The sequence below is a fragment of the Lontra canadensis genome, unplaced genomic scaffold, assembly GCF_010015895.1.
Source record: "Lontra canadensis isolate GAN:19392208 unplaced genomic scaffold, GSC_riverotter_1.0 scaffold30, whole genome shotgun sequence".
NCBI classification, from domain to species: domain Eukaryota; kingdom Metazoa; phylum Chordata; class Mammalia; order Carnivora; family Mustelidae; genus Lontra; species Lontra canadensis.
In genome coordinates this window covers 16,753,105-16,766,493 of record NW_022631024.1, presented here as the reverse complement: position 1 = coordinate 16,766,493, position 13,389 = coordinate 16,753,105, and the positions used below count along the sequence as shown (strand labels likewise).

The 13,389-nt window shown below is 49.5% G+C and overlaps 1 protein-coding gene across 1 annotated transcript in view; it reads left to right on the top strand.

The window, feature by feature from the left end:
* MED27 (mediator complex subunit 27) overlaps positions 1 to 13,389 on the top strand; it is a 192,642-nt gene that overhangs the window by 165,203 nt on the left and 14,050 nt on the right. The window contains exon 6 of the mRNA XM_032866130.1: positions 8,016 to 8,057. Coding sequence (XP_032722021.1) covers positions 8,016 to 8,057 — 42 coding nt within the window. The remainder of the gene's footprint in view (positions 1 to 8,015; positions 8,058 to 13,389) is intronic.

The following is a 13,389-nucleotide window of genomic DNA, read 5'->3' as shown; positions in this document are numbered from 1 at the left end:
CCCCAGGCGCACCTCACGTTCAGCCCGCCCAAAACTCTGCTCACCTCTTTCTTCCCAAAACTCGGGTTCCCCCTGCTGTTCCTCATCTGGGGTAACTGTACCACCACCTCATCACTCAAGCCATCCTTCCCCTCCCCCAAATCTAGTCCATCAGCAGGTTCTGGTGTTCCCCTGCTTAAATCTCTCCCAAATTGGGCTCCTCCTGTCCGTCTCCCCTTCTTCTAGTTCTTATTTCTCAGTGGAGCAAGTGCACTGGCCACCTCATGCCTCGTCTCCAGTCTTCCTTCCCTCCCACGGTCTGTCCTTTACTGGGCTTCCAGAGCAGTCTACCCAAAATACACATCCAAGCGTATGATTTCTTGCTCGCACCATCCCCTGTTGCCCAAAGCAGGCAGGAAAGTAGAATATGAATAGGTCTTAGACACAAAGCAGTCCATGGTCAAAATGTCTAAGAAACATGGGGTTCGAGAATGTTCAGTAGGTTTCTTTACTAAAGAAATTCTTGGAAACTTCAGTTTGCTTAGTGTCCTATGAATCTCCTAAGAGGTGCATATAGTATGGGGTATTTTCCTAACTTATTTGAACCCCAAATTCATTGTTTCTTCCTTTCTTCTCAGTATATTGTGACACTGGCATTTTACGGAACATGCTTCTGAAAACCCTAGCTTCTAGAATAAAATCCAGACTCTTCAGCAACACATAGAAATGCCAGGTGATCTGACCCCTGCCTTCCTCACTGACCTCAGCTGCCGTCATTCTCTGCGCATGTTTTGTCTCACTGTCCAGCCTTTTGTGCTGTTTGTGGCTCCCACAACTCTCTCACTCACTCTCAGTGCCCTCAGTGCCCTCAGCATCCTCAGTGCCCTCAGCCTGGGATGCTTTGTGCTCTTGCCCACCTGACACACTCAATCTTCCCTTCACCCTGACTTACTGCTGTCCTCTTTCTCATCCTGTCCCCATTTCCCAGGGTCTCTTACATGAGCCCAGACTCTAGAGCCTCCTCATAAATACATCATGGAATTTTGAACAGTCTTTTTCTAGGACTAGAATCAGTACATCATGGTTATTTGTTGACATGTTTCTCTTGCAATTAATAGAAACACCAAGTACTCCGTATGTTGTCCTAGTGGGCATCATGCTAAGCAAACTTTGCCCACAGTGGTCATTGAGTCCTAGGTTCTGCTTAAATTAGTCTCGTTCTCCAGAAAGGGCCGCCGAGACCTCGAATGTACAGGGACTTGCCTGTACATACTTGCAGTCACACCCGCCAGGCCTCAGAGCTCCATCTGCTGGGAGCACCTCAAGGGCCAAGACCCTGTCCCGTGATGCTGTCCCAGGGAGATGGTGCAGTGCCTGGAGTGCTGGAGAAGCCCTGGGCTGTGTGGGAGGGGACAGTGGAGAAGCCTGCTTGGGATGTGCCAGTGCTTTAGCTGGAGTGGAAGGGTGGGGAACTGAACATCAGAGACAAGGACTGAAAGCAGCAGCCGGGAGTGGAGTCATAGTGCGGAAAATGAAGGAGACACGCGCATGTGCACGCAGTGTGCGTCTTCTTAATGAGAGATTAGTGTGGGTTCTGTGTTCCTCCGAAAGAAAATGAGTATGTGTCTGGGAACCTGAATTCGGCTCTGACTCATATCACAAATGTGATACAGGAGGCCTGTTGCTGCATTTCACAGCTGCACACATTGGCCCAAGTAGTCAGCAGGGACCCTAAAATGGGGAATAGCAAGATTGAGAGGGCCAGGGCGCTTGTTGTTGGAAAGGCACACTAACCGCGTTTGGCAGAGGAGCTGTCAGAATGACCCCTCTGCCCAGAATCAAATCCTAGCCAATTTGATTAGCCCCTTCTTTTTTCAGAGCACTTGACAAGACCATGCCGACGTTATTAGTGTTCTATTTTGAGTGCTGATGCTGGTGTATGTGAACTTACATGTAAGCCTTGGTGTAATTAACATGCTGAAATGTCTAGCCCATCCCGAACAAAGTGCAACCTTTGGAAGCAGCCCCTAGAGCGTGGGGTGTGGTCCTCGAGACCAGATTGCTGCTTGCAGTTCTGTCCACTGCTTGCAGTTCTGTCCGCCTTTGCTGAGTTGGTGCCTGAGCGCTTGGCGGGGGGGGGGGGGTCGCCGCAGTCTGAGCGCTCAGCTGTGCAAGCCGGATGCCGTGGGCGTGGCTTGGAAAGCCGGACATGCTGGGTTCTGAACTTCTATGACTGCTGGATTCTGTGTCCCCCAAACCCAAAGCAACCAGCACCTCCTGAAAGGTTTAATTATCCCTGTTGCTGCAATAGTGGCCCGGTGCCCCCGCCACCCCCGAGCCCCAGCTTTCCAGAACTGGCAGGATTTTTCCCCATCAGAATGCCAGCAAGGCTGTCGCTCTGCACTTTGCAGTAACCCCTGCTGCCGCCCTCATCGTCTGCCTCTTTACCTGGGATGCATATTTTTGAGACCAAGCTCTAGTAGGGTAAATCCTCTAATAAAATATAAAAATGTTTTTTTAAAACTTACCAACCTGCTATTCACTGTAACCAGGAAGGCACAGAGAGCCATGACTCAGCATGTTAAAAGGCAGATTTAAGTTGAAATACCTGGCCATTGTCCTGACTTTATACCCGCCAGACTTAAGTGAAAAAAATGTGTGTCTCGGTTGAATTTATCTTATTAGGGGATTTAGGTTATGTTAATGCTATAGCTTCATTAATTACCCCATATCAATAAAAAAAAGGCAGCTTTTAGCCTCCTAGCGAAAGAGAGGAAAGAAATAGTGGTATCAAAGGGAACCTTCAAAGACAGCCAGAGCTGTCTCCAGGGTAATTTCTGATCCCGCATTCTTCCCACTTCAAAGTTGGATGTGTGTGTGCGTGTGGGTCGAGGGGTTGGGGAAGCCTGAATCTGATTTCTCTAATAAGTGTTGGCATCGGCTCCGTTTGATATTAGACGCAGGGAACATTTTGATTTGTTACAGCCTTTGAAATTGTTCAGACGACCTTCAGAAAAACGGCCTCTTGTTACTTATGGGGGAAGGGGGGAAAGCTGGGGAAGGGGCCTCCTGTTTAATTCACATGCGGACAGTGCCCAGACTTGTGCCTTCAGCACTTGCTAGTAACAAATGTGTGCCCTGATCGCAGGTGGAAAGTTGAAGACCAGCAGACCCATAGCACCATCTCTGGGGTGAGACTTGCTCTCTTCCTGATTTGCCAGGGAGGACTGGGCACAGTAAGAAGGCGACTGGGTAGAAGTTTACGGTTTTGAAAACTTTTGCGTAATCATGGAGAGACGCCTGACCATTGCTGGTTTACGGCCCTCTGCCCCACTGACGCACCACCTGTTGACCTCACAGTGTTCATAAATAAAAGCTTCAGAAGTTGAAGGCCTTGGTGAGGCTTAAGAGTTTTATTTGGAATTGTCAATTTTAGATCATTTATGGTACCTTGTACTATTTTTTGGAATGAAGAATTGGTAACTTTCTGAGAAGCTGCCAGAATTTCCACTGGCTGCTAAGCCAATTTCAGTGGCGGTGATTGTCACATGAGCAGGCCTTGAAGCACATTTGTCATGTGGAACTTCTGCAAGAGTGCCACCCCCGCAGCAGCTGCCACCGCTTGGGGGTGGGGCTTGAGTCAGCTGTCCTGAATTCTAGCTCCGAGGCGGTCTTCCTCCCAGGTTGAGAGCTGGGCCTCTGGAGACAGAGCTGGTTTTTGAATTTTCTTCCCCGTACTTGTGTGATGTTAGACAGGTTACTTAACTTCTCTGAGCCTTGGTGTCCTCTTGTGGGAGGTGGGGTAGTTTCATCATCCCCGTCCAGATCTCTGGGAGGATTTCGGAAGTAACGCAGCCCTGTATGCTTGGGCTCCGTGCTCGGAGGGGAGTCTGCTTGTCTCTCTCCCTCTGCCCTCCCCCAAATAAATAAAATCTTAGAACGAGAGGGAGGGAGTGAGGGAGGAAGGAAGGAAACGCAGGTGTAGTACAGGACGCATGCATGGTCCTCAGTGAATGATGTCTGCCCTCACTGGGTGTGCAGCCATGCTGATGGCAGGGGTCATTGTCATAGCTGGCGTGCCATCTGATCCTGGGCCATTCTGATTTTTCTTTTTGATAAGTCAGTTTGATCGTCACCATTCTTATTAGTCGAGAGGGCTTTTGACGTCTTGATGTTTAACCTGAGAGCAGATGTGTCTGTGCTGGAGTGGTTGGTCATCTGTGGGGTTTGTTTCCATTTTACCCAAGAATAGAGCACATTCCTACCCCTAAAATACTCATTCCAGTCCCCAGGGTCCCAGAGGCCACTCCTAAGACTTCAGATTCAGCCACCAATTACCATAAGGCTTTTCCATTTTAAGATCTTTCTAATTCTTGCCCAGAATACTGAGAGGTGCTTTACTTTCTTTCCCTGATATTATAGTTCAGAATAATTTCCCGTTCGCCCAGCTGAAAGTTTACAGCTTCCAGAATGTTCCTTTTTGAATATCACAGCCAGCAACAAAATTGGTAGCCATGCCCGCCTTTGCGGTCCATAGGCTAATGCTGATAAATATTCACTTGGGTCAGTCCGGGCTCCCTGAAATGAATTTCTGAAATCTTCTTGGCCCTGAGGAGAGGCAGGGCACTGACTCCAGAACGCTCACTTAGATGGCTTTCTTTGGCATAAATCTAGGAGAAAATGAAATCCAAACTGCCTGCTGTGCCGTCGAAGCAATAGGGGGACCCATTGTTCCCGGCTCCCTTTCTTACCGTGCGCACCTGGTACGTGGGGTGTGTTGTCTGACATCCTTCCATCCCAGACGGCTGCCGCTCTTCCCTAGGGCCCTGAATTATATATTTAAACCGCCTTTCAGAAAGAGCAGCCTTTGAATGAGCGTGGTGTGTTTGAGAAGCTGCAATTAGGCTGGAGAGTGCATCTCTTAATTAAACTTGGGCGCATTTCTCCCTAGATGATTTCTCTATTAAAACATTCTGCAGATACTGAAGAGTTGGGGTGGGGTTTTTTTGTTGTTGTTTTAATAATTTCCTCTTTTAAATAAAAGCTATAACTTTTTGGTTTATGTGCCGCTTCTTCCTTTTCTCGTTTTCCATAGCCCCACGTTTATGTCTTGGTCTGCCTACGCAGGGTGGGAACAGGCAGGAAGGATAAACAGCGGAGAAGCTCCGAAGAAACAGCTGTAGGCTTCGAATGGAAGGGGAGCTGCGTTCGTTCCAAGTTGAGACACTGATGTTACACTCTCCCTAAAATCTAGACTCTTGGGCATCTCCCTGTCATCCTGGCAGTGATTCGGCAGAACTGAGAGATAGGAAAAATCATTCTTATTCATTCTGCACTCTCTGAATAATCTTTAAGTGCTGCATTTTGTAAGCCCTGGGCTCCGCTGCGGCACGGAGAGCCCGTAGGAAGCGGCCTTCTCCTCCCTAGGATGCTGGCCGGCAGTTTTCTTCAGCAGAACTGACAGTGTGGGGTTCATTCCATTTGTCTTTTTTTGAGGTTTCCTTCAAAGTTATCTGAAGTAACAGGTCACTTTTCCCTCTACAAATTGCTAGCCTGCCAAATTAAAATTCTAGTGCCTAAAGATTTTTTTTTTAATCAACTGGCTTGGGGGGTGGTGCAGTGACTGAAAATTGATACCACCTTTCTGAAGAGCAGCTGCGCCAGGGTTGAAGGAGAGAGGTCAGCTGGGGGCTTCGCTGGAAATCCAGGGAGTTAGGGAGAGGCGGCCCGTTTGAGTGTTCGGGCCAAGTTCTTCTGGTCCTTTTCCTGGGCGTGGACCAGCTAACACTGGCCCTCTCCAGCAGGAGCCCCGCAGGGACCCAGGGAAACCCTCTCAGAATCCTCTCAACCTCTTCTGTGGCCTGAAAGTTCTCAGACACGGCGCAGCGTATGTGCAACTCATTCTGAACAGGAGGAAGCCAGGGAGGACTGAGTGGGCTCCTGTGCGCAGACCACCTCTCAGTTCCGAGGACCATCTTCAGGAAACCAGATTTTGGTGTTTTCCTCAGAACAAAAACAGAACTGTGAACTGCCCCATGTCAAGTGCAACACTTTTCTTCCTGTCTAAGAGGAATCTTCCCGTGAGATTGCTGTTCAGGTGTCCAGGCGCTCCACAGTCAGTGACTCAACCTACGGGCCATACAGCCATGTCTCAGGTTTCCACCGTGACCCCTGGCCTACCCCAAAGGCAGGTTCCAAGAGGCCCATTCTGTTCAGCTCTGGAACTCACATGTTACAATTGACTTTCTGGCACCCATGGGACATACTGACTCTTCCAATCTGCACTGTCCTTGAGCTCTCTCCCAGCACTGTACTGGGGCAATTCTGCTTTTGTTCTACTTAATTTATTAGTATAAACTCATGAAACAATGAGTTTGTTTCAAACTCAATAATAAATAAATAATAATAAATAATAAATCAGGTATTGACTTGATTTATCATACGAAACTATAAAACAAAAATCCTTTTGGTTAAAGTAAGCCACTGACATGCTCTGTGCAAGACCCAGTGTAGCCCGAGGAGGATGGACCGGGTTGACTCCGAGCCCTAACCGCGACCTCCAGTTTCCTCACTTGTGAAGGAGGGGTGCCCTCGATCAAGGGTTCCTGGCCTGACCAGCCATCAGGTTACACCACTGCTTGGGGAGCAGACAGACAGACAGACAGATGAACAGATTCTCAGGCCCACTGTAAGCCTACTAATTCCGACACTCTAGGGGAGGAACCAAGGAATCTGTATATCAAAAAACAAAAAAATTCCCCCAGCAGCTTCTGATGCCAGCCAGGTTTGAGCGCCCTCAGGGGAGACCGTCCGGAAGAAGCCCCTCCCGATTGCCAGGGACGATTGAATGGCTCTTCCTCTGGAAAGGAAGGTTGCTAGTGGGACCAGCCGCACTGGCTTGTTCTGGGGATTAAATGAGCAAGTGCAGGTAAAGGGCCCAGTGTGGTGACTGGGGTGGAGCAGGTGCTCAGCAGCTGGGAGCCGGTTTTCCTCCACTCAGCATGGACCTGCTGGTCCCTGTGACATGCTAGGTCTCAAACCAGGACAACATAAGCGAAAGAAATAAACTTCCAGGGGCTCCTGGGTGGCTCAGTGGGTTAAGCCTCTGCCTTCGGCTCAGGTCATGATCTCAGGGTCCTGGGATCAAGCCCCGCATCGGGCTCTCTGCTTGGCAGGCAGCCTGCTTCCTCCTCTCTCTCTGCCTGTCTCTCTGACTATTTATGATCTCTGTCTGTCAAATAAATAAATAAAATCTTTAAAAAAAAAAAAAAAAAAGGAATAAACTTCCAGGGGTGCCTGGGTGGCTCAGTGGGTTAAAGCCTCTGCCTTCAGCTCAGGTTGTGATCTCAGGGTCCTGGGATCAAGCCCCGCATCGGGCTCTCTGCTCAGCAGGAAGCCTGCTTCCCCCCCTTTCTCTGCCTGCCCCTCTGCCTACTTGTGATCTCTCTCTCTCTCTCTCTCTCTGTCAAATAAATAAATAAAATATTAAAAGAAAGAAAGAAAGAAAGAAACTTCCAGGAGGTTTTAAGTGCAATGAAAATCTCAAATTTTTGAATCAATAAAGAGAAGGCAATACATATGGAAATCATATTTTAGACAGGGTAACTGGAAAACAACTCTCAAGTAAGTTGACATTTGAACTAAAGAAAATTAGGAGGAGCCATGTGAGTGTTTGTGGGGGAAAAGAAATCTGTGCAAAGGTCCTGAGGCATGGTCAACATGGCCACGCAAGAAAAGTATGGTAGGAGTCCAGGTTAGAGAGGGGAGCCAGGGGCTCCGCATGCAGCCTTGGATGCAACAGGCGCCTCTTGCTCACTTCCCTATGTCCCTCTGTGGGCTTCCTTAAGTCACTAACAGGTTGAGAGAGAAGAAATTCAAACAGGACATTTAAGATGCACATACAATGCCACAATCCTATTATTCCATAATTGTGTTTATTAGTTCAAGCTGACGGGTATAGAGTGGTTACAGTGTCCTCTCTCGAAGCTGACAGTTCTAAAATTGATGCTGATGATGTCTTATGTCTTTCCCCTCAGCTGGATATATGGTCCAAATCCAACTATCAAGTATTCCAGAAGGTAAGCTCTACTTTTTCCTTCTTACTCAGGAGCAGGAAGGGAAATATGAATGCTTAAAGGTATAAATATTGGTCTTAAGTTAGAGGCTTTTTCAAAAGTGGAAAAAGCCAGACACAAAAGGCTGCTCACGGTATGATTCCACTGATAAGACATTCTGGGAAAGATAAAAATCTTAGGGACAGAAATCAGATTGGTGGTGTCCAGGGGCTGGGTGTCAGGGCAGGAGATTGTCGCCAAAGGGGCAAAAGGAAATGTGTCGGAGTCATTGGAATATTCTGTGTCTTAATCATGGTGGTGATTACACATTGTATTATGTTCCCAAAGCCATGGATTTAATAATGTACCGACTGTAGAGGGAAATCTGTGCTTTCCTTCCTATATCGGGAAGACCCCAGTTCTTCCCTCTTGTGTTTGTCTCCAGTGAATCCCCATTACTGTGCACATGAAACACTTCACTTCTGCCCCTCCTGGTCACCGAACATGTGGAGCTTTGTCCCCCATGGATTGTCCCTACGGAAACAGGACACCAGCTGGGTGTCCTCCAGTTCAGCTTGGCCTGACACGATCGCCCCAGAGCTACAGACCTCAGTCACAAGTTCAGTGACCTGTGTTTCCGCCCCACTGGTGGTAGATCGGAGGTTCCCATGCCCACTCTTCAGGCCCTGTCAGTCTGCCAGAGCAGCTCACAGAACCCAGGGAGATGCTCGCTGAGGTTTCCTAGCTTATGAAAGCACATGATAAAGGGTACAGATGAACAGCCAGGTGGAGGGACACACAGAGGAAGCTCTGGGAAGGCCTCAAGCCCAGGAGTCTTGGTCCCCATGGAGTTGGGGTGCATCAGTCTTCTGGCGTTGCATTGTCTAGTCTGGCAGCTCTAAACCCCCTACTGCTGGCATTTTACGGAGACTCCCTCATGTAGACATAATCGATCATGAACTCGGTTTCCAGCCCCACTCCCTTTCTCTGGAGAAGGCGGAGCGAGACAGAAAATTCTAAGTCTCTTATTACCCAAATCATGGCTTGGCCTTTCTGGTGACCAGACCCCACCCAGGGGCCCACCCAGAGTCACCTCGTTAGAACAGGATATGCCCCAATGCTCTTATCACTTAGGAAATTATAAGGATTTCAGGAGCTCTATTCCAGGTACCAGGGGCAGAGATCAAACAGTGTATGTATTTCTTTTCTGTTACCTCACACCTACAAAGGGTGACTTTTACTGTATGGAAATCATAGCTTAAACAAAAACAAAAAGCAGAGGCTTTTGAGTTGTTCCAAGCTCAGCCAGTTTTTAAGCTCAGTTTTTTCAGAGCCCTGTGGTCTACGCGGGTGCCTAATATGGGCTGAGTGGGGGTGGGCTGGCCCCATCCTCACCCCCCTCCCACCCCCGCTTGACAGTCTGGTCACCTCTTTTTCTGATGTCAGGATTCCCCGTGAAATGCTATTTGGGAGATGTCAAAGAAACGGGACTAGAGAAAACCCTTTCCCGGCTTCTGATGGTAGAAGGGGCCCTTCCCTGGAGCAGCTCGGCACCTGGGGCTTACAAGAGTTGCTATCCCCCCGCCCATAGCACCCAGGCCAGCTCCCCTGGAGGGCACCGGCTGCCTCTGTCTGCTCTCCTCCATCCTTTCTCCGCTTCTGTCCAGTGGCACGCATGGTGGAGGTGCTTGTGATTTCATTCCGGGCCCCATCCAGCTCCCCGTCATGACTTACTGGGCCCCTTTGCCATGAGCCAGGCGTTCTGCTGGGTGCTAGAATTCGAGGGAAAACCAGACAGAGAGGCACGAGAAGGAAGGAGGGTAACTCCAGGGCGTTCCCCAGGGGACTGCAGTCAAGAATAGCAGGAGGGGCCACTCACGTTGGGGCAGCCACAGGAGGCCTCTACGGGGCAAGACCTAAACTAAGATGGGCCGCTCCTGAGAGGGCACCGGTCACTTGAAAGGCCGCGAGAGGAGATCCCCAGGCAGTGGCAGCCGCAGCTCACCAGGCCCATGTTGAGGAGCGTGTTCTAAGAGCTGTTGGAAGCCCGTGCGATGGCAGCGCACAGTGGGCCGGGAGGGAACGCTGCGGGGGACGGAAGCAGAGCCAGGGGTGGGCCTCTGGGTCTGGAGACAGAATTCAGATTTTATTCTCAAGTCCGCTGAAGGAGTTGGTGCGGAGATGGGACATAATTTTGAAAGCTGAGCCCAAATTCTTTCCACTCGAGTATTAGTTATGTCCAGGGGACGCTGGATAACTTAGAGAGAAAGCATAGAACTTTTTTTGTTAATTGAGGGGAAATTCACATAACACAAAATTAACCCAATTCCATGACTTTCATAGTGCTGTGGAACATTACCTCATCTAGTTCTAAACCTTTTCATCACCCCGGAAGGAAACCCGGTCCCCACTGAGCAGTGAGCGTAGGACTTTTGTAACAAAGCAGCATAATGGACCAGCTCTCTAATGGTGTTTACTACATTACTTCACATTGTTCCCGGACCTTCTGCACGAAAGGCTGGGCCAGGGGCGGATGCCTGCGGCTCAGAGAAGAGCCTGAGGCCCGACGCTGCACGCTTAGGGAGGCTGCTTAAGCAGTACAATTCCACAGTGTGGTCACAGTTAAATACGACACGCTGTCCTGGGCTGGGTCCTGAAAGGGAGAGCGACACTAATGAGAAAGTAAGCGCGGTCCCTAATAAGTAGCCAGTGTTGGTTTCTTAGCTGTGGCTGCACGTACCGGGCTGTGACAGGTGTCACCATGGGTGAAACTGGGTGAGGGGGGACATTAGAACTGTGCGTACCATCTTTGCAGCTTTTCTAGTCCACAATTAAGTTTACCTTAAAAAGAATATCATCAGGGCTCCTGGGCGGCTCAGTGGGTTAAGCCTCTGCCCTCGGCTCAGCTCATGATCTCAGGGTCCTGGGATCGAGCCCCACATCGGGCTCCCTGCTCAGCAGGGAGCCTGCTTCCCCCTCTCTCTCTGCCTGCCTCTCTGCCTACTTGTGATCTCTGTGTGTGTGTGTGTGTGTGTGTGTCAAATAAATGAGTAAAATCTTAAAAAAAAAAAAAAAAAGAAAGAAAAGAAAAGAAAAAATCATCATCTTGACTCTTCTAACACTCTGCTACCCAGCTGAGCTGGCTAGCAGCTTCTCCTAAAGGGAAGATGTGTGTGGTCATAGGTAGGCTTTTGGGACAGGCGGCTACATTTGAATCTTAGCCTTCTTATCAAAGTGACCATACCTGAGGCATTTACTTGCTCGGTATGCCAGAAGTCTCGGCCTTAAATGCTAATCACTTTGTCCATGCTGGCTGCTTTTGTCGTGTTGCTCCCCAGCAGTGGGTGGAAAAGCGTTCTAAAGAGAAAGAACACTAGTCATTATCTGCATCCTGTTTCGCTTTAATAGTGAGAACATTAAAGCAGTTTTGGGTTTTTTGCCTGGTTTATCTCCATGTCCTCTGTGGTCTTGCAATGAGTTACCCCCTTCGGGCCATGGCTTCAGGGAGCCACGAGCATTACAGACCCTAACTGCTCTTTTCACAGTGGTCCGATTTCCATTCAAATACGAGGGCCTTGCACATGCTCACCTTTGCATAGGTACATTTTTTTTAATGTTCCGTGTAGTATTAAGTATTTTTGAATGCCAGCAGAAAGTTTATTAGGAAGTTGTAAAATGTGTGAAACACAGATTTGGTGAGGCATGGATGTGGAGAGACAGGCTGTATTTTTATTCTACCTCCCCTAAAAATAACCTGCCAAGTGCTCTTTGTGTTTGTTGAAAACTACAAACGCACACCGAAGCAGCGTTTAAAATCGGACATTAGTCTAGTCGGAGAGACGTGGGCTCACCGGCTGTGCCTCCCTTGCAGTCTGTGTGGCGCGTCGGGCGATCCGTGTGTGGGGATTTTACCTCACCTGGGGCATGGCGTGTTGTCTGTGTGGGCAGAGCCCTTTCTGGAAGCCCTTCATCATCCCTGCCTTCACCTATTTTAACTAAATGGGCTTGACCTGACACTGACCTGTACTCAACAAACTGCAATTTGGGGACGGGAGACAGTGCTCTCTGTTTACAACTGCCTGCCCGTAATGAAGTCCTTGTCCTGTCCCAGGGGCAGGTGAGAGTCGGTGGGTTAGGGAGTCCTCTGTCTTCCCTACTAAAACATTGTCTTTTTGCTGTCAAAGTAAGGAACATATTGGAAAATAGAGTGGTACAGAATTAAGCTTCATCCTTAACACTTTCAGCTAATCATCATCACATGGAAGAGGTTTGGGATTTTGTTTAAAGAAAAAGTCACACTGGTGGGGAGGACGGAGGACACTAGGGTGGCCTCACGAAGAGGCAGGGCAGTCCGTGCTTATTTTTCTTTTAGTCTCAGGCTGCGTTGGTGGACGAGGACAGACCATGCCATGAAAACAAAGCTGGTGCGATACATGGGACGGTGATTAGCATTGCCAACCCAAAATGCCAAAAAAAAGATTAGTTGGCAGCATTTCTAAACTCTGCTTTTTAGTCTCAGCTTTTTCTCAGAACCCTATTTGCTTCTTGTCCATGCACTTAAATTGTGGGTGTCCCGATCGATGTTACTGGTAGCGTTTCCCACAGAGACACTGAGAGCACTGTGGTAAGCATTCCCCCTGCCCGTCGTCTGTCTGCTCACACCCGTGCACGGACACCGGGCAGGGGAGCCCTAGTTGTCTGCATTGTCTGAAATAGCAGGGAAGTGACATGGTCACTCAGACCACACTGACACGGTCAAGGAGGATCCTTGGTCATTGGTGAGAAGGGATCTCCCCAGCAGAACAGAGTTCCCGAATGTGCTCGCCATGGCGATCAGTGCCGGAGTCAGGAGTCCTGGGCCACCGGCACAGCCCTCCCCGCACGGCTGGAGGAGCGCACTCCCGGCATTGCTCTGGTATAGAACCCCAGGACCTCCTTTCTTTGGCGGTCATTGTGTGGTCGCAGTTTCTGCAGACTGCGGGTTTCCCTGCCCACAAGCATCTGTGCTGGCCACCGCAGAGAGATGCCTGCTGGGAAGGTGGGACCCCTCCCAGGTCTTTCCCCTCGATGTGACAAAGCAAGGGGGTGGGAGGAAGGCTGCCTCACAGCCCACCTGCACTTCCGCTGCCTTTTCGTCCCTGGTCGGGAGCTAAGAGAATGAAAGCACACCTGTCACATTGTCCCCGGCCGTGCGCGGGACTCCCTGGGTCAGAGACAAGCTCATGAGGTCCTGTCGCAGATCCCACCACGTGAAACGAAATGTGGCCTGCCTTTTGTCTGCAGCCGGGACTGTCAGCAAGCCCTCTCTCTCTTCCTCATTAGACCCCTTCCCCGGGTGCAGGGGAGCAGCGGAGGG